The sequence below is a fragment of the Cucurbita pepo genome, chromosome 1 (genome assembly GCF_057944985.1).
Source record: "Cucurbita pepo subsp. pepo isolate OVF chromosome 1, ASM5794498v1, whole genome shotgun sequence".
Classification (NCBI taxonomy): domain Eukaryota; kingdom Viridiplantae; phylum Streptophyta; class Magnoliopsida; order Cucurbitales; family Cucurbitaceae; genus Cucurbita; species Cucurbita pepo.
Genome location: NC_141798.1, coordinates 5,447,809 through 5,472,723, shown reverse-complemented (window position 1 = coordinate 5,472,723; position 24,915 = coordinate 5,447,809). Strand labels below are relative to the sequence as shown.

The 24,915-nt window shown below is 34.5% G+C and overlaps 5 protein-coding genes and 1 non-coding gene across 7 annotated transcripts; 2 read left to right on the top strand and 4 right to left on the bottom strand.

Moving 5' to 3' along the window:
• The first annotated feature begins 93 nt into the window (after positions 1-93).
• Positions 94-2,838, top strand: LOC111796423 (syntaxin-31). The gene is made up of 6 exons (XM_023679040.2): positions 94-451; positions 898-1,148; positions 1,259-1,398; positions 1,513-1,551; positions 2,004-2,201; positions 2,392-2,838. The coding sequence occupies exons 1-6, from the start codon at positions 226-228 to the stop codon at positions 2,546-2,548; spliced, it is 1,011 nt and encodes a 336-aa protein (XP_023534808.2). The 5' UTR covers positions 94-225; the 3' UTR covers positions 2,549-2,838.
• A 713-nt stretch (positions 2,839-3,551) lies between these two features.
• On the bottom strand, positions 3,552-3,623 carry TRNAC-GCA (transfer RNA cysteine (anticodon GCA)). Its single transcript has one exon. It is a non-coding gene; the product is annotated as a tRNA-Cys (tRNA).
• Positions 3,624-4,047: 424 nt separating this feature from the next.
• LOC111779505 (protein yippee-like) lies at positions 4,048-5,519 on the bottom strand. Its single transcript, XM_023659599.2, has 5 exons — positions 5,176-5,519; positions 5,003-5,046; positions 4,447-4,555; positions 4,315-4,370; positions 4,048-4,246 (listed from the first exon to the last, which is right to left on the bottom strand). The coding sequence occupies exons 1-5, from the start codon at positions 5,269-5,271 to the stop codon at positions 4,159-4,161; spliced, it is 393 nt and encodes a 130-aa protein (XP_023515367.1). The 5' UTR covers positions 5,272-5,519; the 3' UTR covers positions 4,048-4,158.
• Positions 5,520-9,612: 4,093 nt separating this feature from the next.
• On the top strand, positions 9,613-13,780 carry LOC111796648 (3beta,22alpha-dihydroxysteroid 3-dehydrogenase-like). Its single transcript, XM_023679366.2, has 8 exons — positions 9,613-10,263; positions 10,624-10,773; positions 10,865-11,110; positions 12,706-12,795; positions 12,888-12,966; positions 13,055-13,164; positions 13,273-13,400; positions 13,481-13,780. Exons 1-8 carry the CDS (start codon positions 9,739-9,741, stop codon positions 13,632-13,634), a joined length of 1,482 nt encoding a protein of 493 aa, XP_023535134.2. The 5' UTR covers positions 9,613-9,738; the 3' UTR covers positions 13,635-13,780.
• LOC111796637 (nuclear pore complex protein NUP88) lies at positions 13,661-18,954 on the bottom strand. 2 transcript variants are annotated; one of them, XM_023679356.2, is made up of 9 exons: positions 18,551-18,954; positions 18,224-18,378; positions 17,914-18,036; positions 17,360-17,504; positions 16,706-16,767; positions 16,218-16,431; positions 15,109-16,050; positions 14,729-14,978; positions 13,661-14,281 (listed from the first exon to the last, which is right to left on the bottom strand). In XM_023679356.2, exons 1-9 carry the CDS (start codon positions 18,830-18,832, stop codon positions 14,010-14,012), a joined length of 2,445 nt encoding a protein of 814 aa, XP_023535124.2. In that variant the 5' UTR covers positions 18,833-18,954; the 3' UTR covers positions 13,661-14,009. The 2 variants fall into 2 exon arrangements, with proteins under 2 accessions (XP_023535124.2, XP_086982072.1); XM_087125946.1 differs by lacking the exon at positions 16,706-16,767 and having other exon boundaries at positions 18,551-18,691.
• A 937-nt stretch (positions 18,955-19,891) lies between these two features.
• LOC111790433 (uncharacterized) lies at positions 19,892-21,637 on the bottom strand. The gene is made up of 4 exons (XM_023671324.2): positions 21,184-21,637; positions 20,845-21,110; positions 20,209-20,341; positions 19,892-20,097 (listed from the first exon to the last, which is right to left on the bottom strand). Exons 1-3 carry the CDS (start codon positions 21,479-21,481, stop codon positions 20,276-20,278), a joined length of 630 nt encoding a protein of 209 aa, XP_023527092.2. The 5' UTR covers positions 21,482-21,637; the 3' UTR covers positions 19,892-20,097; positions 20,209-20,275.
• Positions 21,638-24,915: the final 3,278 nt, after the last annotated feature.

Here is a 24,915-nt window from a genome sequence, read left to right as displayed (position 1 = left end):
GCGGAAGATTCATTTGGGCTTTGTACAAAAAGGTTTAGGTTTTAGAGATCGGCCCAAGCCCATTACATTCACCCACCGTCGTCGTTGGCCAGCGAATGTCCAAAGCAGCACCGATCAAGGTGTGTGATGCGTTGCGACAGGTATGTCTAACTAAAGAACGTTCATCAATTTCAATCCCATGCCTTGATTTTCCAGTAGCACTGGCAACGGCGACGGCATCGGCAAATGGCTTCCGTATATCGTGATCGGACGTCGGAGTTTCGGTCACTGTCGGAGACGCTGAAGAAGATCGGCGGAGCCACAGCCGCCGTCAATTTAGCTCAAAATGAACCATCGGTGTCCACGCCCTCCAGATCGCCGGCTATTTTACGATCGGAATTCAGCAAGAAGGCCTCGCGTATTGGATTGGGAATCCAAGAAACCTCTCAGAAGATTGTGAGGCTTGCTCAGTGTATGCATTTTTCGTTACCCCTTTCGAACTACGATTATAATTACCACCCTTTGCTGCGAGTATCTTTTCCAGATCTGTTTGGTTCCTGGAATATTTATTAAATGGTTCAGGTATTGATGGTTTTCGGGTTGAATTTTTTGTTACTTAGCAATTGGGTACTTTGTATTGATCCTCCATAAGTGGTGAAATATTTTCGATACGTTTGTTAGTCTGAAATCTTGCTGTCTATATAATGAACATTTAAACTCGAGTACTTTGTATTGATCAAATTATTGTTTTCGCCGAATTTCATTTTTGTTTTGTGAGCAATATCCTCAATTACACTGATTTTCTCTTTTGCCTCTTTTCATGTGATCTTATTTAGCTGTAGAGTGAATACTGGTTGAATTAATAAGTGGTTCTTACGACTAATGATGGCCCTTTTTTTATCACTCTGAACTTTGCAGTGGCAAAAAGATCATCAATGTTTGATGATCCAATCAGGGAAATTCAGGAAATGACTGCTTTGATTAAGAATGATATTACATCCTTGAATGTAGCTATCACAGATTTGCAAACAATCCAGAACATGGAGATAGCAGAGGGGAATTATTCAGAGGATAGAGTTGTTCATTCAACAGCTGTCTGTGATGACCTGAAGAGCAGACTTATGGGAGCTACAAAACGGCTTCAAGATGTGCTAACTACAAGAACAGAGGTCTGTCTGAAACAAATCGATATAACATGTCCCATGCATGCTCAACTTTAGCTTCCTAAATATTTAAGTTTATAATGCTAAGTTCTAATTACAATTTTTTTAAATTACAGAATATCAAGGCCAATGAGAGCCGGAGACAAATATTTTCTGCAAATGCAACCAGAGAAAGTCCTTTTCAAAATCAAGCCAAAACTGTAACGCAACCTCCACCTTGGTTAAGTAACACATCTGGAAGTGCCCAATCATCTTTGTGAGTATTCATTGAAGTGACATGCAAATATTGCTTCTAATTCAAGAGACGGAATAATTTTTTCTTTTTCTGTTTTCTGATACCTTAGGTTCTTGTGCTTTGTTTTCTTATCAGAATATCATCAAATGGAGCTCAAGCTGGGGGTCAATTGAGGTTTGTTTCATTGCCACTAAGCATGCCCTGTGTTTTTCTTGTTCTTGACGAGCTGGAAAGTCACATACATGGTTGAAATTAGTATTTCAGTCATATATCCATGCAGTTGGTGTTCTTTTTATCTATACATTTGATGCGTAGTAATGATTGGTAAGAAAGTCGCAGGGTTACCACCTTCACCAATATAATACATGCGAGGGATTTTGTCATATTGCTGTACCCAAATATGTTTGCCATCTTAACCTGTATACCAATCATAGACATGATCTTCAAATGGTTTCTTATTGCACGTCTTTTTAACTTTTTGCAATTTGTTTATCCTGATGTTGGTTTCCTTTTTGAAAACTGGATCTGGTTGCTTGGTTAATTTTAATTGAAACAGTACAGTAGGTGCAGTGCAGTAGATTAATCTGCTTGTCCATAACTATTTGTATTGTGCCTTGTTAAGTCAGACGAAGGTTAGCTGTTGAGAACACCCCATCACAGCAAATGGAGTTGTCAATGTTACAGCAGGTGGTTCCTAGGCAGGAAAATTATTCCCAAAGTCGTGCCGTTGCTCTCCATAATGTGGAATCCACCATTTCAGAACTCAGTGGAATTTTTACACATCTTGCCACAATGGTAGCACATCAAGGAGAACTTGCTATCAGGTATTATGTCCTTGCTTAGCTGTTTCTTGTGGGGAAAACAAAAACCGAATGTTTCTCTGCTTGCTTGGGTATCCGATCTTCACGCCATCGATTACTTCTCATTTAATTGCTAGTCTTCAATCTTGTGCATGTGAAGCCTAACTGAAATTTCCATACTCTGAATTAAGTTTGGTTGTTGGTTCATCATCAGGATTGATGACAATATGGATGAATCATTGGCAAACGTAGAAGGTGCTCGGAGTGCTCTTTTAAGGCATCTTAACCAGATATCATCAAATAGATGGCTTCTTATAAAACTATTTGCCATTTTGATAATCTTCTTGATGCTCTTTATTTTCTTGGCATAAAACATCAGCTCCAAAACCCTACTTCTAACACTTTTGCTGACGGTATTGCGTGGCTTTCTCCATCTCCATCTAAGTATACGCTTATCATGAGTTTGATTGTGCTATTAGTTGGCCCCCATCTTCTGTAGATTCAAGGCCATTCCTTTTCTTTATGGGGTTCTATAAAGTTGACCGTGTACAAGAACGCAGCAATTTGTTTATATTTTCACACAAAGAAACATATATACTGTATCGTGAGAGCTTGGATTTGGCATGGTATATCAAATTACTGCTTGGGATTATAAACTCAATCTCTTTGGCCTTATTTTGGATTTGTTTGTGCACATATCAGAATCTAAATTCATAACACCTGGATTCTCCTGAGCCTGATATCTTGAGAAACATAACACTGGGCATGCCTATTCTAAAGCAATGTAAGCTCTTCTTAAATGCTGAACAATGGGAAGCATATGATGAGCAGTAGTGATGCTCTTCTAACTATATGTTACATATCCTTGAAAGGATAAATTAAATTTAACTTCTTTTTAGAACTTTTAAATTTTGTGATTCAAACAGGAAAAATTCTAATAACAGAATTTTTATGCTTGGAAACTGAAATTTCAAATTGCACAGCTATAAAAACATTTTTTTTTTTAGTAAACGTATTTCATTTTTGTCAAAATTAAAATATGTATAACATGATATATATTATATATCATATAATATTGTAAATATTAATGGTTTACCAAATGCAACCAAATATTTAGCTTCGAAAACTACAAATACCTTTACTACTTATAAATATAATATCAACTGCATTTTGAAACACTTGGGAAGCAGAAGATTGTGTTTTCAAACTTCGATCTGTTTTTATTTTTTATTTTTTACTAAAATTTAAAAATAAAATAAAAAGAAATTTTGTAAGTTTATGCAAACAATTTCTGGAAATACTCCATGGCCAAGAGAGCAAAATAAAGAAAAGTGTCCACGGCGAAAACAAAAAGAAAAACGAATTTTCAAAAAAAGGGCCCAACCGGGTTCGAACCGGTGACCTCTTGATCTGCAGTCAAATGCTCTACCACTGAGCTATGGACCCATTTTTGATATGAAACTTAAATATTAACTATATATTTTAAATAAAACTACAAATACCACTTTATTTAACAATGGTCTTTTCCAACTCGAGTACTAAGCGTGGTATGATAACACGTATTTAATAATGTTACTATTAATAACATTGGAATGACATGTTCAAATGTCTAAATACGTTATAAAAATAATTTAATGATAAATAATTTTTTATGTATAAGGATAAAGTTGAAAACTTTTAAAGATTCAAGCTAAATTTAAGAATCGAATAAAGGATCATCAGGCATCAACGAGAAAATTTTAAAAAATAATAATAATAATGTTAAAACATGTAGAACATCCTTTGTAGTATTGTGTTCATAGTGTATTAATATTACAACACAACTTATTTTAGGAGACACAATTTATTCAATAAATCTCAGCCCAGCATGAACACACAAGCATCATCATCATCATCATCATTAGAATTCAAGTTCAAAACCAAAACCAGAAGGTTTTTAGGGTTTGCAGAAGTTACAATTGGGTATATACATATACAGAAATCAAACATCTTCGCCCTCCTCGCTTCCACCTGCATCTGCTTCATGGCTCACCCACAACCTGCTTTCATCAGCTCCCACAACCTTGACCCTGTTCAAACTATAATTATGTCTCAAATTCCTAAAAGAAAGTGCCAAATGAATTCTCTGGGTACTCACCTCTCAAGTACAAATTTCCCCTCCTTGTATTTCTGGCTCTTTTCATGGGCAGTCTCCTGAAAGAAAGCATAGGAATGAATGAATGAGTGAATAGATGAGAAGTAAGAAGCAAAAACAGTTTGATGTTCTTACATATTTCCATCCCACTATTGATCCACACCCCACACAGAATAGATCAGCTACTGTATGCATCCCTGTCATCATCAATCTCTCTTCTATCTTCCCCAACCACACATTTACCCTGCCATAAACTTTCACAATCACAACCTAGTCTTGTCACAATTGGGGAAGGATTCATTCATTGATATAGTTTTTGTAATTACAGAATGGATGGAATTCCAGTAAAACCACTTTCCTAAGTAATCCCATGGAACCCATGAGTTCTGTTATGAAACATTAACCTCTGTATGCAACATAGATAAAGCCCGTGGATCAATGACAGAAGCAGTAATACAGACACCCCTCTTAGAAATCAAATGTTTGGTAACCAGAGCTATGAGTTTGCTACCCCCCTTATAAAATTCTGATCAATCCAATCCAATCCAAGCATATGAAAAGTACCTTTTGTATTATTATATACTGAGTTTTACATGTTATAAACCTACAACCCAGACATGGGGTACACAAAGGCAGTTGGGGGAGGGGATTTGTTAATCACTTCCAATCTCTAAAATGAAGAAGGACTTACACCTTGTTGAAGAGGTAAGCTTTCCCATGCCTGCAGTGGAAGGACTGAATAGAACAACATAAACAGTACATGAAGTCAGAATAGCAAAATATCCGAATCCAGAAGAACAAGTAATAGAAACTTAAATGTAAGCTCAAAACAAATCAAGGCAGGTAAAAAGAACACAGGTAAACCTTGGAAATGATATCGTGGTAAAGAGCAAGATGGGTCCGGCAATACTTGCAGCTATAGATCTGCCCTTCCAGATTCACCACAAACAATCTCCCCATAGCTCTAAAGCCTAAGCTTCCCACAGATTATGTGGGAAAGCAATCAAAGCAGAACCCAGAATGAGAAATCGAAAAAGATTAAGCAGAAGGGTCACCAGAGGACTGAAGAATCAATGGTAGCTTCTGGATCTTCTTTCTGGGTTTTGTGTTCTTGTGTACTCGATTCCAATGGAAAAGGGGGTTTCGTGGATTGTGAAGAAGGAGATGATTTTGTAACACTATATTCCAAAAACATCCAATCCTATCACTATAAATAACCTATTTTGGAATATATATACACATATATATATATTTATTTATGTTTTATCATATAAATTCAATCTAGTGTTAAAAATATAAAGCTTTTTTGAATGTGTATTAGCAAGAATAATGAATGTGAATGTTTTCAAAAAAATGTTGGTTTTAGAAAATATAAATGGGCCACAATTTGATTGGGCTTGTTGGGCTAAATAAAAGAACAGTGATTAAATTTTATTATTTAAATTATTTGCACATATATTATTACAAATATCAAATACATCGCTATTATTGAAACATAGAGAAAGAGAGAGAGGGATGGATGATTGGGAAAAGTTATATAAATAAAATTAAAAATTAAAAATAAATTTAAAAAAGGTGAAAACCCCATCATGTCCACATGTTTCCATCTCAATCCCTTTGTCCTCTTAAAGACAGAAAGTGATGGTCATGTGGCTTCCAACATCACATATTATATTATATTATATTATATTATAGTATATATATATACATATATATTTGATTAATCTTCCATTTCCTCCCAACTTCCCCCTTAATCCCAACATAATCCCCTTTCTAATTCCCCTTTTATATCTCTCTCCAAATCTTAAATTATGTTTTATGTTTTCTGTTCACAAACCAATCCAAACATCCATTATATTACACAATATTAGATTAGGGTTTTTGTGTGTCTGCTTAACCCGCTAATTAATCAAAATTTGTCGACCAACTTTAAATCTCATCATTTTCTATTTGTTTAAACATGTTAAATTTATTTCAATGATCTTTCACATCGTGTTGTGTTAGTTTACATTGTACATTCAACTTCAAAACACACGTTATATGAAAATGAATGATTTTGTCAATAATGTTGGGAAGAAAAAGAGTGGTGTGCAGTTTATGACATGATTTTTTTTTCATTAAACATTTGAGGCGATATTAGTGATGTATTATTTTTTGATAAAATAAAGAAAAGAAGGTAAAATATAGGATGTGGATGACGTAAGAAATAAAGAATTAAAAGCGGAAGAAAATAAAAAAAGATAAAAATAAAAGGGGAGTGGGGGGAGGGGGCACACGTGCAGTGCAGGTGTGACAGGAGTGAAGAAAGAGGGGAGGGCATTGGAAAGTGTTAAATACGAAAGGAAAGACATAAACATACGCATGTTGGTAAAATATTGAATGACGTTGATGTGTATCGCTGAAACCTTATTCAGTTACACACGTGTGCTTCACACCTCCTGTCTCCTACCCTCTCCACTTTTATTATTATTATTATTATTATTATTATTATTCTATTTAAAATAGAATTTAATTACATAATTACCTAAAATGGAAGAAGGGGTGTGTGATAATAATAAATTAGATGGGAAAGAATAAATAATTTTGGTCCCATTTACAGAGGGAATAAATGTTTTTGCCACAAGATTTTATGAAAGATTTTGTGGTCCTTTTTTATTTATTTATTTATTTATTTATTTATTTATTTATTTTGTTTATCAATTCTACCTTTACACCACACACTACAACTTCTAACCATCTCTAACTCCATAAATTCCATTTTTTCCTTTTAGCCACCATTTTTACTTTAAATTTTTATTTATTGTACTAAAAAACGAAAAAAATAATAAAATTAAAATAATTATTAAGTGTATTAAAACGAGAATATTTTTGTGTCGGCAAGATGTAACATACAATTGAATTATGAGTGTCCCACGTGAGCGAAAGGAAAGGTAGTGTAAGAGCTACCTATCTAATTGTCCTCCTACTTTATATTATAATTTTGATATCAAGTTCATCATTTTAATCATCTTATTTTTGGGTTCAATTTTTGTTATTTATTTATGTATTTATTTTTATAACAATAATAATACAAACAAACAAAATGTTTGGAAATTTCTCAAATTTATGAAAACGTTGAGTATTAGCTTATGGAGAGAGATAGTTTTGGGTGAACTAATATTTCTGAAATAATTGTATTGCAAAATCAAATATTTATATATTTATATATTTATCATATTCCCAACCACCTTAGCTAATCTTTTGAGATTGACCCTACTTCATTATTGTTATATTTTTTTTTTAGTTGGGAATAATTAAATGATGAATATCTAGGAATATGCAAACAAATAGTTCTAAAATAAAACCTATAATTTCCACCTACTTATATACATAAAAAAAAAAAAAAAAGCTTCTAAATCAGGATATGCATAATTTAATCCTATTTTTTCTTCAAATTATTCTACTAAAAAAATTAAAAATTAAATGAGGATAAAAGGGTACTTTTATTATTATTATTTATATAAAATTCTTTAATTTAAAAATTAAATGAGGAAAAATAGATGAAAAACTTCAAAAAAATTAATTTTTATATGCGCCTACAATTCATCCGTTGACTTGGAAACTCACCGCAAGATATTCGAGTTGGTAGAGGGACTTTGATATTAGAATGTGAAAATTTTAAAAGGATGACAACTATCTTGTTCGATCATGAACAAAACTTTTTTTTTTCTTGGAAGAATGGTAGAATTTAAGGAGGTAATTTATATTGACTTTGGAATATTAAAAAAAAAAAAAAAAAAAATATATATATATATATATATATATATATATATCTTTGAGAGAGAGAGAGACGGTAGGGCATGTACCCTAAGGTAGAAGACAATGTGACTCCCATAAGAGCACGGACCCGTACCAACCAATATATTGGTAAGGATTGGTGGGTCAATTTTTATGGGGTTTTCGTTTTAATGCCTCAAACTTTTTTTTATGTCAATTTGATGAATTATTGAATATGGTTGCAGTTCACTATCAATGTATATGTCACCATACCAAACCCTTTACCAATTTAACCATCTTTTTTAACCTCTAATAAATTTAAACACAATAACTTACCATTCACTACTAGGCCGTAAGTAATTCTAGTCTTATCAAAATAACATCATCAACATAATGGACCAACCTAGTACCTATTGTCAAAATCGTTGGCCGAACCTATTTAATTACTTAATTCATTTTTCTTTTTAATAATAAACCCTTTATTCCTTTATCAATTTGAGGCATTCTTCACATATATAATATTGCCTTCAATTTTGCATTCGTTTTCATTCAAAAATTCAAAAGATGTAAAGTAAAAATGTGGGAATAATTTTCACTCTTATAAACAAAAAGTAAGTAATGTGATCATGTCGTAAGGGATATAAAGAAATGTCGGAGCACACTGATGTTGAATTCGAATTCTAAATCTTAGACCTAAGTCGTTACGGTCTCATACTCTTCTGCTGTGAAGGCAAAACAAAATTTGGTGAGTAAAATAAGTGGATGGAAATGCATTGAATATGTATGGAGAGAGTATTTTGAAAGGCGATAATGATGATGAAGAAGAAACGAAGAATGCCAAAAGAATGCTCCAATGGAGGTATAACAGAGGGCAGAGAGAGGATATAAGGTCTGTCAAAATGGAGCAGAATCTGTATTGATGAAGTTTGTTTGTAGGCTTCACAATAGGCTTCCCCCATTAGGCCTGCACATTCCTCTAAACCATACAAACAGAATTACAATAAACAAGGATGATCCTCAAAAGAAGTGTTTGAATACAGAGCATCACCTACCACTAAATACATGCATAAACATGTGATCATAATAAATTAATCAACCCTTTCATTCCTTCATTTATTTATTTCTTTCTTTCTTTCTTTTGTTTGGGTGAGAAGAAAGAAAGTTTGATGTTTCTCCAATTGGGGGAAACCATGTGATTGAACATGACATAAATCAACCTCTATCATTGCATCCCACTCCTCTTCTTCTAACTTTTTCTTTTCATCTTCAAACTTCACCCAAATCCCATTAATCAACTCGAAGATAGCCCAATTGATTAATGAAATTAGACAAGAGAATAAAAGAAATAAAAAAAAAAAAGTAGACAAAAGGGTGTCAGATAAAAAAGAAAATCCGACATTCATTTTCTCTCTGGAAGGAAAAAAAAAGAAGCTTTTTTTGCTTTCTCTCTTCTTTTTCTTCCTTATTTCTTACTCCTCTGTTTATCAGTAATACCACCCGTGTGCCTCTGTCTCATCCCCCATTTCCCCCCCCCCCCCCCCTTTGAAAACAACAATTCTCTCTCTTCCCTCTTTCTCTCTCTAAAAAGCCCCCTTTTTTATTTATACCCCTCCATGTCTCCCAATTTCCTCTAAACCCCATTTCCCCCAATTCTATTTCAGTTCAGTCCCCATGGCCTTTTTCTTTTTTCTCCTCTTCTTTTCCTCTGTTTTCGCCTCTTCTCTCTTTCTCTTTCTCTTTCTCCGCCCGGCGAGATTCCGGCGTGTCAGGCTGCCACCGGGGACACTCGGCCTCCCCTTCATCGGTGAGTCTCTTCAACTCATCTCCGCTTACAAGACCGAGAACCCCGAACCCTTCATCGACGAGCGTGTCCGACGATTCGGACCGGTTTTTACAACCCACGTGTTTGGAGAGCCGACGGTTTTCTCCGCGGATTGGGAGACGAACCGGTTCATTCTCCAGAATGAGGAGAAGCTTTTCGAGTGCAGCTACCCGGGTTCGATTTCCAACCTGCTTGGGAAGCACTCTTTGTTGGTGATGAAAGGAAGTTTACATAAGAGAATGCATTCTTTGACTATGAGCTTCGGGAATTCTTCCATTATTAGGGATCATCTTTTGGTCGATGTGGACCGGTTGATTCGCCTCAATTTGGAGTCTTGGACCGGCCGGATCTTCCTCATGGAGGAGGCTAAGAAGGTACCCACAAAACCACTTCACTCTCTCAAATTCCATTTTTTTATTTTATTAAAAAAAAAAGAAAAAAAAAATTATGGTTATTAAAACGAGAACCAACTCCAAAACATAACAGGTCAGTTCACGTTAGCAGATTCATTCCTTTGGTCTGCTCATTCGTCGGGGGCCTCCCAAGAAATTCCATGGCGCACGTTAGCAACAAACACAAAAAAGAAAAAGAAATAAAAATAAAATTTTGCAGTACAGATCATGCAAACTTTTTTAATTATTGTTTCGGCCGTTGTTTTAATTATTATGTTTTTGTTGTTGTAAATTAAAAATAATATATTTTATTTTATTTTATTTTATTTTTTAAAAATTCAGATAACGTTTGAGTTAGCAGTGAAGCAATTGATGAGCTTTGATCGGTGTGAATGGACTCAAAATCTGATGAAAGAATACCTTCTTGTCATCGAAGGCTTTTTTACCGTCCCTTTCCCTCTCTTCTCCTCTACTTACCGTCGAGCCATCCAGGTAAATCTTTTTCACCTTTTTCAAATTTACCCACTCTTTTAACTAAATAAATAAATAAATAATGTAAAACTTACAAAATTTGGAGGGTTAGGCACGTGAGAAAGTGGCGGAGCAATTGGGGACGGTGGTGCGGCAGCGGAGGAAAGAGACCAAGGAGGGAGAGAGGAAGAAGGACATGCTTGGAGCGCTCCTCGCCGGAGAAGACGCCCTCTCCGACGACCAAATAGTCGATTTCTTATTGGCTCTACTGGTCGCTGGATATGAAACCACGTCAACCACCATGACCCTCGCCGTCAAGTTTCTCACGGAGACGCCGCTGGCTTTGGCCCAATTACAGGTACTTTCCGGCCACCATTTTTTTTTTTTTTTTAATTTTCGTTTCGTTTCTTTAGGAAAAGTAATAATCCGATTGTGGGGCTGAAAACTGCAAAATCAATCGTTTTTTTTTTTTCTTTTCTTTCTCTCACTCTCAACCTCATATCCATTATCGCAAATTCCCATCTTTTTTCTTTTTTTTTTTTTTTTTTTTTTAAAATTAGTATATGTTTAATAATTTATATTAATTTTATAGAAAAAAATAATGAATTTATAAACCCATCTACTCATAATTTAATTTTTAATATTTATATATATGTAATAAGTTAAATTGACACGTATGAAAAGATAATTAATAGTTTTAATTACTTAATTTGATTGGTAGTTTTGTAAATGAGAAAATAAGCATTAAAAAGAATAGGAATATATTAAAATAAATAGAAGTCTAGATTCCACCCTAACTCCATAAAATTCTCAAACCCTAGATCCTACTTGGATATTTAATTATTATTTAGTTTCTCTCTCTTCTTTTTATTTTTAATTAAAAAAGCAAAATTCTGAATTTTATAATTTACCTTGTCCCTCTCCTGCTTTCTACTTCTAAAATCTTTGAACACTTCTCAGATTTCAAAAATAGGAAATAAAAAATTGAAATTTCATGCTTTTAATAGAAGGATACATTTGTTTATTATATTTTTTAAAATATTTATTTACAATATTCAAAAAATATGCTGCCACCCATTCATATCTTTTATTTTCTTTTCTTATGAAAATAAAAAACAAGTCTTGAATGGAAATTTGAAGAGTAATTTTTGAGGAGTAAAAAAATAAAAATAAAAAAACTTAACTTTTAGTGGGTTTTGACTTTTTCTAAAAGAAGTAATTTTGTAGCAATGCTTTTGAAAGAGAAAGAGGAGGAGGAGTTTTAATTAATTTTATTATTTATTTTTTAAAAAAAAAAAAAAAAAAAAAAAAAAGGTGAAAAAGTGAAAGTGAAGATAAGGGAAGGTAAGTACATTACATTACATTACAATACATTACTTTACTTTGCATTACATAAAGAGTAAAAAAGCTTACACACTCCCCTTCTCCCCTTTTTATCCATTGGACATTGTTATTCCCTCATTTTTTTTTTTTTTTTTATAAAAAAAATACTTTTATTATTTTAAAACTACATTTCACAAACCTTCCAAACTAAAAATTTATTAAAATACAATACAAAAGCAAATGAAATGATGTATCTGAATTTAGAAAAATAAATAAAAATAAAAATAAAAAGAAAAATAAAAAGAAAAGCCAAGAGAGGAGGCACAGCCAGCTCTGTGCTGTTTTTCTTCTTTTTCTCTGAGCACGCTTTGAAGTTTGACCACTCTGTTCTGTCTGTCGAAATCACCAAAATACCCTTCCTTTACGTGGGGATGATCCTATCACTCTTGGTGGTGTGGCCTCCTCCCTACAACAAGCTCTACACACCACACAACGTGGAACTGGATCAGACCGTCCAAAATCATACCTAGGATTGCCATCTCGCTTTCCCTGTCTCTGCGCCTCACGTGGCCTTTTTACTTCTTTAACCCTTTTCCTCTTTACTACTTAAAACTATGTTATGGTGGACAGGAAGAGCACCACCAAATCAAAGCAAGGAACAAGCAATCACACCAACACCTTCAATGGAATGATTACAAGTCCATGCCTTTCACCCAATGTGTGAGTCTCTACCCATACCTTTTTCAAATCCTTCTTTTCTCTTTCTTTCATGCCTTTCATTCATGCCTTCCTCTTTTTTCTTCTACTAAAAGGTTGTCAATGAAACATTACGAGTTGCCAACATCATCAGTGGCGTGTTTAGGAGGGCAATCACCGACGTAAATATCAAAGGTAACTAACTACTTGCTTACTTCTACCTTATTCATTCAAATTTTTAATATTTTAGTCGACCATCTAAACTAAATAAATATTGATCCAGGGTACACAATTCCAAAGGGATGGAAGGTTTTTGCATCATTTCGTGCAGTACATTTGGACCATGATCACTTCAAAGATGCTCGCTCTTTTAACCCATGGAGATGGCAAAAGGTACAATCTACAATCTAATCAACAACAGCATCTCTCCTTCCTCCTCTCAATACTCAAAAATCCTAACTTCTTCTATGCAACCCAACCCAATCTAACCTAACCCAACAGACTACCTCCGGCTCCACCACGCTTAATGCTTTTACGCCCTTCGGAGGAGGTCCCAGACTATGCCCTGGTTATGAGCTTGCCAGAGTTGAGCTCTCTGTTTTCCTTCATCATCTCGTCACTCAATTCAGGTAATATTCATCTCTTCCTGCCTTCAAAATACACTTATCAATATGCAAATCTACTAACTAATAATCAATCCGTATTTCAGTTGGGTTCCGGCAGAGGATGATAAGTTGGTATTTTTCCCAACAACAAGAACACAGAAGCGCTATCCAATCTATGTGACGCGGAAGAAAGACACTACACACTCATCCAATCTATATGGCGAGGCGAGTCGAGTCGAGTCAGGTTTCAATATGTAGAGGGGAGTCTAATGTTTCTGTTCATCTTGTATGAATAAGATTATATGCTAAATTAATAAGTTTTAATTAAATACACACAATATGGAGCTACTCAAGTAGTACAGCCAATGAATTGCCAATACAAAAATTATATATATTATATATCACTTCTCTCGGCCCCCTCTCCAAGAGTACCAATTTTTGTAGCCAATCAAACACTGGCTTCTTCTACCCACATATCTTCTGCCCAGAGGTTCTCCAGGCTTCAAAATTCAGATGATTTGACTTGAGTCTGCAGTTTTTGGGGTCTGACACAGTCTTCTTTCCAGCAATAGTCAGAGACGTCAATTGCCACACCATTTACACATTCAAATACAGAGAAAAGATGTATGAGTATCAGTATCCGTTCCTCTCCTTGCTTTTTATGGCAGATTCAACTAGCTTAACCTTTTTAGTGTTCTCAGCGTTGAGGAGGGAGAGTTTCTCAAGCGATGATTTGAGTTGGGAGATCTGAGAGCCTTGAACATATGTGCTTCTTCTGTACATTTTCTGTTGTTGATTCACTCCATTGTTGTTGTTCTTTGAAGAATTTTTAAACCTCCTTAGTCTTGCACTTACTGTATCCATTGAAATACGCAAAGCGTCCAACTCAACGCCTGTAAAGTGGTCTGGAGGCAACAAAGAATATCTATCACTTTGTTTAAAACTAAAAAGCAATTATCATGTGAAAATTTTCAACCCTTCACCCTCAACATAGTTCAGCTGCCTATATCTTTTTGATTAGTCAAAGTACACCAGGACTAAGAACGGTGATATGTGACAGCGTTGCACTATCAAAAGGAGAGCAACAAGTCAATTTCCAACTGAACAGAACTGCATTAATTTGCCTCTGCCCCAACTAAAACTATGCGTGTCTAGAAGAAGAACTAGTTACATATTTCTCTAAAAAGTAAAATGTTCAACTACGTAACCAACCCGTTTGAAAACATCGAAAAGTTTTTTTAATTGGCTTAAAACTACTTTTCTTTGTTCCAAAATTCATATCAAATCACTTTATTTAGTCTAAGAAATCAACCAATCAAACAAATTAAAGTACTGAAGTGAGAATTTATTACCAAGTGTAGATTTGAACTCTCTTTCTGCTTTGGACAACGGCTTTTTGTGAGCTCCTGGCAAGTTCTTCAACCGATGTATCCGCTCTTCCAGAACATTGTGCAGTTTGATAACACTTTCTATCCTGTCGTCCAATACTTGCTGTTTCCCCTCTACTTTTAAGAGCTTTTGTTGTGCCTCTCTTAAACGAGTTTGCTGATCGTCATTTAACCTCTTCAACCTGGGCCCATGCTGCTTGAGCTCATAGTACACCTACATGTGGGGAGTAGAAGAGAGGAAGGATGGGGGAAGTTTAGATGCTACACATAAGGAGCGCTAAACTAACTAAATTATCTACAGTAGTTGATAAATACTTCATAGTTCTGCAGTAAATTGCAATTACCGAGTGTGCATACTCCACATAATTTTCATGGAAGAGCTTGAAATACTGATGAAGCATGGACCGACCTTCAATGGAATCGGCAGTCACAGAACGCATATTAGATGATGACTGAGGAAGGAGAACTACCTTAGGTCCGCCAAGAAGATCTTTGCTTATAATTTCAGATCTTTCGCTTTCACTTTTCTCCCCTGTCACTGCTGCAGCTGATTGTCCCTCATTTAGGAAATTGCTAGCCTGAACTGGGACTAGAAGGTTCCAAGTCTTCATCTCTAGGACAATGCATTCTTGAGAAAAGGTGACTCCCACAATCCAAGAGTATCCAAATGAATCAGATAACGAGGCAAAACCACAAAGTGGAAATGGGTTGGAGGTGTCTCCCTGGCAGCAGGTATTCAGAACAGGATGCACAGAGGGAGTTCTCATATTCGGGTCCTGTCCTCTGCTTTGACTTGTGAATGGAAGAAAATGCAATATAATCGAGTCTATACCTCCATTGTGAAGAGCAAAAATTCTTTGATCCATAAGTTTATCAACAAACATCGTTATAAGAGAATCTCTCTCCATTTTTTTTGGAAGGGCCAGATCTACAATAGCCAGTCTCAGCAAAGGGGGTGGAAGCCCCAACCAAACTGTATGATCAAGTGGTTGATCAAGCTTCACCTTTGAGAGCTTCCCTGTAATCAATTCGCATATCATACCAAGACCAAGAATATTGTCATTCGGATCAACACGTACACGTGGAGGACTACCAACGTTCCAGACAGGTTGAACTTCATCTGCAAGGGCATCTATCTGCAGTTGCCCACCACTCCATGCTGTCACGAGAACTGAGTCTTTACTGATTAGATTATATAGCAAACTTACTGCACCTCCTTCACATTCTGCACCTTTAATTGATATATCTTCTTCATTTCCATTATCACATGCTCTCCACAAAGGCCCCTGGAAGAACATGTGATATGAAGATTAAGGATTCCAAGACCCAATACTGAGGGTATACTGCAACCCATGCACATGCCATACAACTAAAATTTTGATAATGACACATTCTCTACATATAGTGGCCCAACTACCAACTGCATGCATTGAAAATGTCTCATAATTCATACCTGCAATGCAATTGACGCATCAAATAAAGCACAAGGATGGGCAACTATCACTGACATATCTCCTCCATCTGGTGCTCGAACTAAATTTGGAAAAGTTTCTTCCAACCAAGAAATTGCAAGACTAGAATTACTGACAGCCGTTGGATTGGCTGATTTTAGCCCAGAAGACTGAGCATCATTGTAAATCTCCAATATAGATTCCCACACGTAAACACTGTTGAGGACAAAACAATCCCTTAGAGATAATAACGTATATAGTTCTATAAGAAACTAGAAGGCGCTAATCAGAACTTTTAGTAGGCTGCAGTTGGGGAGATTTTCTTGGTGCATTCCACCCATTATTTATGACTCCATATTGGGAAAAATGTCCTCTCTGAATCTCACCTCGACCCACTTTCAAACGACAAAATATTTGAAGAATGAAAACCAAAGAAATAAGTCTGTCTCTGATAATTCTAATTGAATATTCATGATCCAAAAGCCGATACCTTTTAAATGGAACAACTGGGCAGAGGATGTAAATTGAACCATCACTGAATAAAACAAACACCTGCAGATATAGTGTGTAAGCTTTTTTATAATCATAATGTTGATCCTTGGGCTGTTTCACAGAGGAATCTTAGCCACCCACCAAGTTGTAAAAAAGAAAGCAAGAGTTTTTCATGCATTGAGAAGTAGTACTAACATCACGACCTTACTTGAACAGGATAAGTTGTACAATTGTGTCATTGAATTCTACGTAGTATTACATCAGATTTCAGATCCTACACATTAGGGTCACTCAAATATTCTTAATGCCTACAAGTCAATACATAGCAAGATATAAAAATGTAATCTGGCTTGAGATTACTGATTCTTAAAGCACAGTGGAGCACCAAACGGACAGCACAGAAAGTTATATGTGGATATTCCTAAAGCGTCACAAAAAATAGGTTTGATCTTTTAGGTCATGTTTTTTTCTTGGTAGAAGAACTTTTAATTTATGTGAAACCACAACATGGAAGAAATCATCGAAAAATTAGAACGCTCAAATTAAATATCTGGGCAAGAAAAAAAGGGAAAGATACTAAGATAAGTTTTCATCACTATAAAGAGAAAACATTCTATCATCGAAATTTCAAATTTCCAATTAATGAACTTACACTGAACTTGTCCCACAAGTGATCTCCCCCAAATGAAAAATCAACCGGACAGATTGAAGTGGCATTGTTAGATTGACCAGGTTCCACTGGCTGTAGATAATATTCTTGCTCTGGTTGCACAATATCCGAAGACAGATTGAAAAGCCTGAAAGGAAAAGACGTTTAACAAAAAAACACCCAGATCAGATGTTGAGGAAAGGAATTTTTTTGAAGGAACTGGATTGTTTTGGTTAATCAACCAGCACGTTGGAGCAAACCTAGACGAATTACTAATCTGTGTGAGGGGAAGATAAGCAGCATCCATCTCTCTTTCTCATTATTGAACCGTTCATAAGCCTCAAGAAAAAACAATTATGAACAAAATTCTACTTTCTTTCCTAGTTGACTAGCAGCAACAAGATTTTGTAAACGCTCATGGTGACCATGAAATAAAAACAAGATTAGCCAAAAGAAATCAGCATAACACTAAAAAGAAATCAAATGTTTTTTTCTATAAGCTAGCCCACAAGAAATCAAGGGTGCATATAACTACTTTATTCAGGAAACGTAATAACCTGAAAACAGAATCAGATGAAAGGATTCCAAGGTGGAAGTTACTATATGGGTGCCAAGAAACTTGTAGCGTGCGTATAACATCATGACCACCATGGTAGATTTGCGGACCAACTCTAACAGTCCTGTAAGAAAATTAGAAGACTCTTTCAGGAAGAACAAGGTGGAAAACATGTTATGACATCTTTTTTACATAAAAATGGAAAACAAACGAATAAAACGTATGAATATTTTGCAATTTAACATAAACAAAAGCTACAATTGATGGAAATCAAACTTGAATCATTAATTCAGCTGTTAGCTCTTCCTCACCTACAGATGACAGTGTTGTTATCTCTGGTAGAACTGTGACCATAGAGGTGCATTATGCACAACCCACCAGGACCCACAAGGGCCAATGCCGATCCATTCTTATTGATAGAAATCTTATGCACCACAAAGTCGAGCTGTACATCGGGTTGCAGCACCTATTCAAAGCAATTGAGATTATGAAGAAAGACTAGAAAAATGGGAGAAAACATGATAAAGAACCTTTCAGCACAAAAGGGTTTGCTCTACAAATTCTCAAGTCTGCTCTCTTTCTAACACTTGTTACAGAACTATAACATATCTCTTCACAAAGAGGAAAGTAGAACTGACTTTAGAGGGGGAAGCGGCGAGGACGGAGGTGGGTTCGGGTTCTCCGAGGCGGATGGAAATCCGGTGCAAGCAGAGTTTGGTGGAGTCCCAGAAATAGAGACGAGAGGCACCATCCCAGACCAGAAGGTTTCTGAGAGGCGGAGCAGCAGAACCGCCATAGTCGACGGCGGAGGGAGTGAAAACGGGGTGAGTCGTGAGAGGAACCCAATCGACGTCTAGTTTAGGGATTAGAGATCGACGCGGATCAGAATCAGCTTCGTTCAGGTCGAAATTGTACCTCATTGTCGTTTGGGAATGTTAATACCGCCAATTTTGCTTTCGATTCCGGCGACTGCTCTGTTCGTCTCAGTAACCTCTATTTTTCGTTCTGGAGGGGTGTCTGTTTTAAACGTCGTCGTTCTGTTTAATGTACTTTCAAAATATTAACATTAGTTATGAAGAAAAATTGGAACTCGACACTACGGGTACTTTCCAGTCCCAAGTAATAATACAATTTTTCAAAATATCATTAAAAACTCATAAAATATCTTTTTATTTGCTTATTTATATCTCATTAAAATTTCATATATATTTTTTTTTTTTAACTAAGCTAATATATTATTTCTTTTACTATTTAACCATATATAATTAATTAATTAAAATTGTTAATAAATTAAGTTCCATACATTAGCATTAAATCACTCGACTATAGTAGTAGTGTTTTACTCTTATGCAATATAGGATAAAGCATGTCCATGAATGTAACCACGAGTTATTCGTAATCACATTCAAGTCAAACTCCGTTCTATCTTGATAATTACATCTTATAATTTAAGGACTATTGATTATCTAATGAATAATTTGTTTATGATACCGTTACAAGTTAAGTTCTTCTCGGACTAATAAGAGAGTAGGCCTCACAATTCAAGTTCCAAAATTAGCTTTCGAGAGGATTATTTATTTACTTTTTTTTACACCAGAAATAATAAATTATATTTTGTGAAACTTATATCTTCACTCGTATAATGTATAATGTTAGGATTATTGAATTGGGTATTCATACGGCTCTAAACTGTTTTATATAATAAATAATCTAATATTAAAAATAAAAAAGAATTATTATTAAGTAATAAATTTGAAGTTGCATAAATCCCAACCAAGAAACACAAGTCTATCTTATATTTGATTAATTGCCTTCAAACAGAACTAACATCTTTAATTGGATTCAAACTTGTATCCAGTTTCTTTCCGACCAAAAAAAATGCAGAGATCAAACTGAAATATTCAACATAGTACAAAAGATCATAATAGTATGTAGCGAGATGATAGCGAAAGAATCGAGAGAAGGTCAGACTCGGAAGCTGAATATCATAAGATCACAAGGCTCTTTACCATTTTTATTTGTACTGATCCAAACTATACCTTTTACATCAGATAAATTGGAGGGCTAAATATGAGGCAAAATTGTATGTTTCTATAGTGTATATTCATAGCAACACAACCAAATAATTTACAGATGTTACTTAGCTTTGCACCACCTCCTGAATCTCCAAATCCAACCAAGAAATCTGTATCACAAAGAAATAGGCGGAAATCAGATCTCAATCAGAGTGACTAACATTCTTGACAAATGCAGACTGTGTTTTCATATGATGGAAGAAGAATTTTGATATCCTCACCTGAAACCTGAAGACCGGGGCGAAACAAGTTCAATGGAAACAAGTTCTGATGAACTGTGATGGTGTTTTACTTCACCCATTCCTTTTGAAGAATCTTTTGGTGCCTGGGGAAACCACTCTTGCAAGCAGAAACCTGCAACGGAAAAAAAAAAAAAAAAAAAAAAAAAAAAAATCAGGAATAAAATAAAGATTTGGTAGACAATTTGAATTGAAGGAGAAACCAAAGAAAAAAAGTCAGAATATGGTATCGATATTTCATTGACTTAGTCAAGAAGTTGAAATCCACCATTTCTTGTTAATAAAGTATTAGGTAAATATGAAGTGAAGTTATTGACTTTCTAGAATACGTTTATCAAACTCGATTTCTCTTCTAAAATCAAGAAGCTTCCTTGTTCATTCCTGGAAGATTCCATGGTTTCTGACTTTCCTAAACAGCCATCGCTATTTTGACGAAAGGAAATTGGTTGATCATCACTTTGTTCTTGAAAATTCAATGGTTCTAAGAGACAGACATTGAATAATTTTGTGATAGATGAAAATCTACTATGAAAGGAAACAAGAAATAACTTTGGTAGTGTGCAAAAGGATTGATATTGAGCTAGAATTGTTCTCAGAGGCAAAACATCGAACACTTACCGCTTCAATATCAATCTTGTAAACCAGGAGCTTTCTCCTCTCTCTGCAACTCGTCCTATACGCCACAGCAACATGGGCAACAGCCAAAAGCAGAGAGCACATAAACAAAGCCACCTCCATGCCTCGACCAACATCCAACAAGCCACTACCAAACACAAACCAAGCCTTGAACGAGACAAACACCAAGGAAATCACAGAACAAAACGTGGTGATCCCCAAATACGGCCCTCGCGAGAGCCTCGGCCCATCGCAAAAGCTATAAACACCTACACACCCAAACACACAGAACAATCAAATCAAAGTCCACCAGGCAGATGAGTGATCTAAAGTAGAACTTACAGAAAATGATGGCGGATCTTAGGAGGGAAATGAGAGGGATATCGACAAGGGAGGATCTAAAATCGTAGTTTGTGAGATGAGAAGGAAGGGATTTGAGGGAAAAGGAGTAAGGGTAAAGAGAAGCAGAGAGAAGAGCAGAGGGAAGAAGGGCATCGGCGATGACGAGAAGAACAGGGGCGGACAATAGGAGAAGGGAAATCAACATGGTGATTAAGAAGAAAAGGGTTTTGATTCCTCTCCATAAACGCTTGGATTTCTCTTCTTTTGAGAAACCCATTTTGAGTGAACTGGGATTCATTGGATTCCTAGTGCTCTGGCGTGCTCTGTTCTTGTTGTTGTTGTGGTGGATTATGAGGAGTTGCCCATTTTTAAGCTCATCAAACGAGAAGGGCCGCAAATGATTTTGTTGACTCAAAGTCTGCGCACTATGAGGTGAGGGCCATCACAAAACCCTCTCTCTCTTCTCTCTAACCTAACGACAATACCTAAATACCTCGGCTCACATTTTTAACTTCCCTTATTAATTAATTGAATAAATAACAAAATAAATTCAATTTAAATGGAATGAAAACTTCAAATTGTTTGTGGTTAAAATTATATTTAAAAAAAAAAAAAAAAAAAAAAACATGAATATGAGTAGATGGCGGGACCGACTTGATTTTGAGGCATGTGATCACATGGAGCAATTTTTGTCATTGGGTATTTTAATAATTTAATTTATTTTTAATACTATATTTCAGGTTGGGGCATTGGTTGGATTCCTTTTTCTGGTTGGATTAATAAATAATTTTAATTAATCTAAAATTAAATACCTTCTACCATCCTCATTATTTATTTATTTATTTTTGAGAGCTTTAATTTTCTTTATGTTGTTTCAAATATTCCCTCCTAACAATTTCTCTATTTGGTTGTATTTATTATTAATTTGGACATTGTTTAATTAAATCTATAGGGTTTGAAGAAAAAAAAGTGGTATAATTTTCACATTAAATTTACTCGTTAATTTAAATAAACATTAAATTTACTAGTTAGTTTAAATCAACAATGATAACACACAAAAATTTGATATGTTTTGAAATTCAACCACTACATTTTGTCTATCGCTTAGTAATTAATTATAAAAAGAATAAAAGACTTACTCATATTTATTTTAAGGGTTCTTTCTTAAATTATAAAATTTAATATATGAATGGTGATATTTTTAAAAATTCAGAATCTACCGTATACAAAATTACAATTTTAAGATTCCGTTAAGTTTAAATTTGATTTAAATATAATTTTATAATTTTAAAAGTTCAAAAAAAAAAAAAAAAAAAAAAAATAGAACATTGATTGAAGTCCGTGAATGAGGTGAATCTATATTTTATTTTTTAGTTTTAGAATAAAGATCCGAATTTTGATTTTGACCATATGTTGATGGTCCATAGTTTTAGGACATTGTATGGCTAGAGCCTCTATGTGTCGGTTAGGTCGAGTTACATGATCTTGATTTAAGAAAGGTTATGAGCGAGTGACCCACTTAAAAAAAGATTGGTCTCTTGATTTTTTATATTTTACTCTACGTAAGCGTATGTAATTCGATAGGAGAAGTTTCTCGGTGAATATTTTAAATACTCACCATTAAAAAAAAAACAGGTAAGTGCAAAAGTGTGATGCAAGATGGATAGAAAGGGTTGTTAGTTGATCTATGGGTCGACTTTTAAACTTTATGACATCGAAGTTGTAGATCCATCATGCTTTTGAATGTTTTGTTTATATCTTGTAGTTTAATCTTTTAAAAGGAGAACTCCAAACGGTCTTAGCTTGAAAATATTTTACTATATTAATTTTGAAAGTGTTGATTTTAAATATTATCCTAAGAGGAGGGTGTTATGGCATAATTTAAATGAATTAAAGCCCTTAAAAGCTTTATGAAAAAAAAGTAGCAAAAACATAAAAAAGATAAAAGGGAGACAACATTGGTAAGACAGGTGATATTTGTTGGGAGTAGGAGAGTGGTTGGCTGGGTTAGGTACTATGATCCATTTTAAAGCATTTCAATTATGGTTTATATTCTTATCTAAACCAATCCAATCACATACACATTATACCAAATGGAAATCTCAGTCCTAAAAGATTCCACATATTTAACTACTTTTACTATTAACTAATTAAAAAAAAAAAAAAAACATCAAAATTTACTATTAATATATATATATATATCCATTTATATACGTCACTTAGGCATATTGACACAAATCCACCTCATCCCCATTCATTTTTTTTTTTTTTATTTATTAAATTAAACTAAACAAGTTCCCATCGTCAGCATCAATATTATAAAAACTACAAATCAGTAAGGATTTTTAAGTTTATTTAATTAAAAAATGAGTTTTGAATTATTATGAATTTAAAATTATTAAATATCTTCAAATGAGTTCGATCATTGCGTTTGTCATCAAATTTGAGGAATTAAGATTGATAATATCTTTCATAAACAAAGCCCACAATGTTTTTTAGCCTTTAAATTTGAAAAAAAAAAAAAAAAAAATCATAATTATTATTTCTATATTTCTTTATATTTTTTAAAAGCAAAATGGGATGGTAAAGAAAAACTAGGGGGTTTGACCAATATTTTGGCAGTCAAAGAAGAACGCATGAAGCTTGCAACACATGATAGCAGCCCTTTTTTGGTTTTGAATTTCAAGGTCGAGTTATTTTAAATTAATGATAAGAAATAAATAAAAGATGAAATGAGAATAATTGATTTGGAAAATGTGACGTGTCATGAAGGTACAATAACCACATGCCACATGGAAATTAAATCACCCTATAAGTTAGCTGATAGGTTCATTTAATAAAGAACAAAATAAAACCAAAGCCAAAAACATATCCACGTGGCTTGCCCATGACAACATGAAGCCCTAGCTTCGCTCACAAGGTAGGGGACTTTATCATATGGTCACACACGTATATAAAAGATTCATCCTCCTTTTCCCTTTCACATCTTTACGTGTATCTTCATTTCTAGCCTTCTTTTTGCTTAAAATCCTTCCCACTTTCTACAACACCAAACCATATCTCTAATACACGTTTTGTCCTTTTCAAATTTTAATGGTTTTTTCTTTGTAAGATTACGATGGAAATAAATCCTTCCCGTTCTACTTAGCTCATTTTTTTATTGCTCGAGTGTCGTGTCTAAATTTCAATTGTCTCTGTATCTGATTCGTTACTCCTAGTTTAGTTTTTTTGTCGTGCTGGTATAAATGACAATTTTCATCATTCTTCTATAACATTTGGATATACGATCCACTTTAAGCCTAAACTTTTTTTAATTTCATACCCTACTTTGTATACCAATAAAGATGAGTTTCTCAACCTTTCAAATTTCTTTAAAATTAACAAAAACAAATTTTCCATTCTAATTTTAATTTATTTTTTTTCATATAACAAATGGTTGGAACCAAAATGAGCCCAACTACTGTGATTAAAGGCCCAATCATAAATCCGGCCCAAGGTTCAAGCCCACCCTATGCTGATCCATTGGGCTGCGGATTCTTCTAGTGGGTAGTTTCCAGCTCCCGTTGAAGAATTAGGGGGTCAACGAGATCAATTATAATTAATTGTGCATTTTAGTTACTGAAAAATGGAAATACGTAATATTTCAATATTTTATAAATTAATAAAATAACAACGTAAACTAATAAAATTACGACGTAATAACATAAGAGATAATCGGAGAAATTATAAGAT

Coding starts and splice junctions, on each gene's coding strand:
- LOC111796423 (XM_023679040.2), top strand. CDS start 226: ATGGCTTCCGTATATCGTGATCGGACGTCGGAGTTTCGGTCACTGTCG. Junction 1,399..1,512: donor GGAAGTGCCCAATCATCTTT/GTGAGTATTCAT, acceptor TTTTCTTATCAG/AATATCATCAAATGGAGCTC. Junction 2,202..2,391: donor CAAGGAGAACTTGCTATCAG/GTATTATGTCCT, acceptor GTTCATCATCAG/GATTGATGACAATATGGATG.
- LOC111779505 (XM_023659599.2), bottom strand. CDS start 5,271: ATGGGGAGATTGTTTGTGGTGAATCTGGAAGGGCAGATCTATAGCTGC. Junction 5,047..5,175: donor ACCACGATATCATTTCCAAG/GTTTACCTGTGT, acceptor TGTTCTATTCAG/TCCTTCCACTGCAGGCATGG. Junction 4,371..4,446: donor CAATAGTGGGATGGAAATAT/GTAAGAACATCA, acceptor GCTTTCTTTCAG/GAGACTGCCCATGAAAAGAG.
- LOC111796648 (XM_023679366.2), top strand. CDS start 9,739: ATGGCCTTTTTCTTTTTTCTCCTCTTCTTTTCCTCTGTTTTCGCCTCT. Junction 11,111..12,705: donor TGGCTTTGGCCCAATTACAG/GTACTTTCCGGC, acceptor TATGGTGGACAG/GAAGAGCACCACCAAATCAA. Junction 13,165..13,272: donor ACCCATGGAGATGGCAAAAG/GTACAATCTACA, acceptor CTAACCCAACAG/ACTACCTCCGGCTCCACCAC.
- LOC111796637 (XM_023679356.2), bottom strand. CDS start 18,832: ATGAGGTACAATTTCGACCTGAACGAAGCTGATTCTGATCCGCGTCGA. Junction 18,379..18,550: donor TCGCCGCTTCCCCCTCTAAA/GTCAGTTCTACT, acceptor TGCTTTGAATAG/GTGCTGCAACCCGATGTACA. Junction 14,979..15,108: donor ATGTGGAGTATGCACACTCG/GTAATTGCAATT, acceptor CCCCACATGTAG/GTGTACTATGAGCTCAAGCA.
- LOC111790433 (XM_023671324.2), bottom strand. CDS start 21,481: ATGAATCCCAGTTCACTCAAAATGGGTTTCTCAAAAGAAGAGAAATCC. Junction 21,111..21,183: donor AAGATCCGCCATCATTTTCT/GTAAGTTCTACT, acceptor TTGGGTGTGTAG/GTGTTTATAGCTTTTGCGAT. Junction 20,342..20,844: donor ACAAGATTGATATTGAAGCG/GTAAGTGTTCGA, acceptor TTTCCGTTGCAG/GTTTCTGCTTGCAAGAGTGG.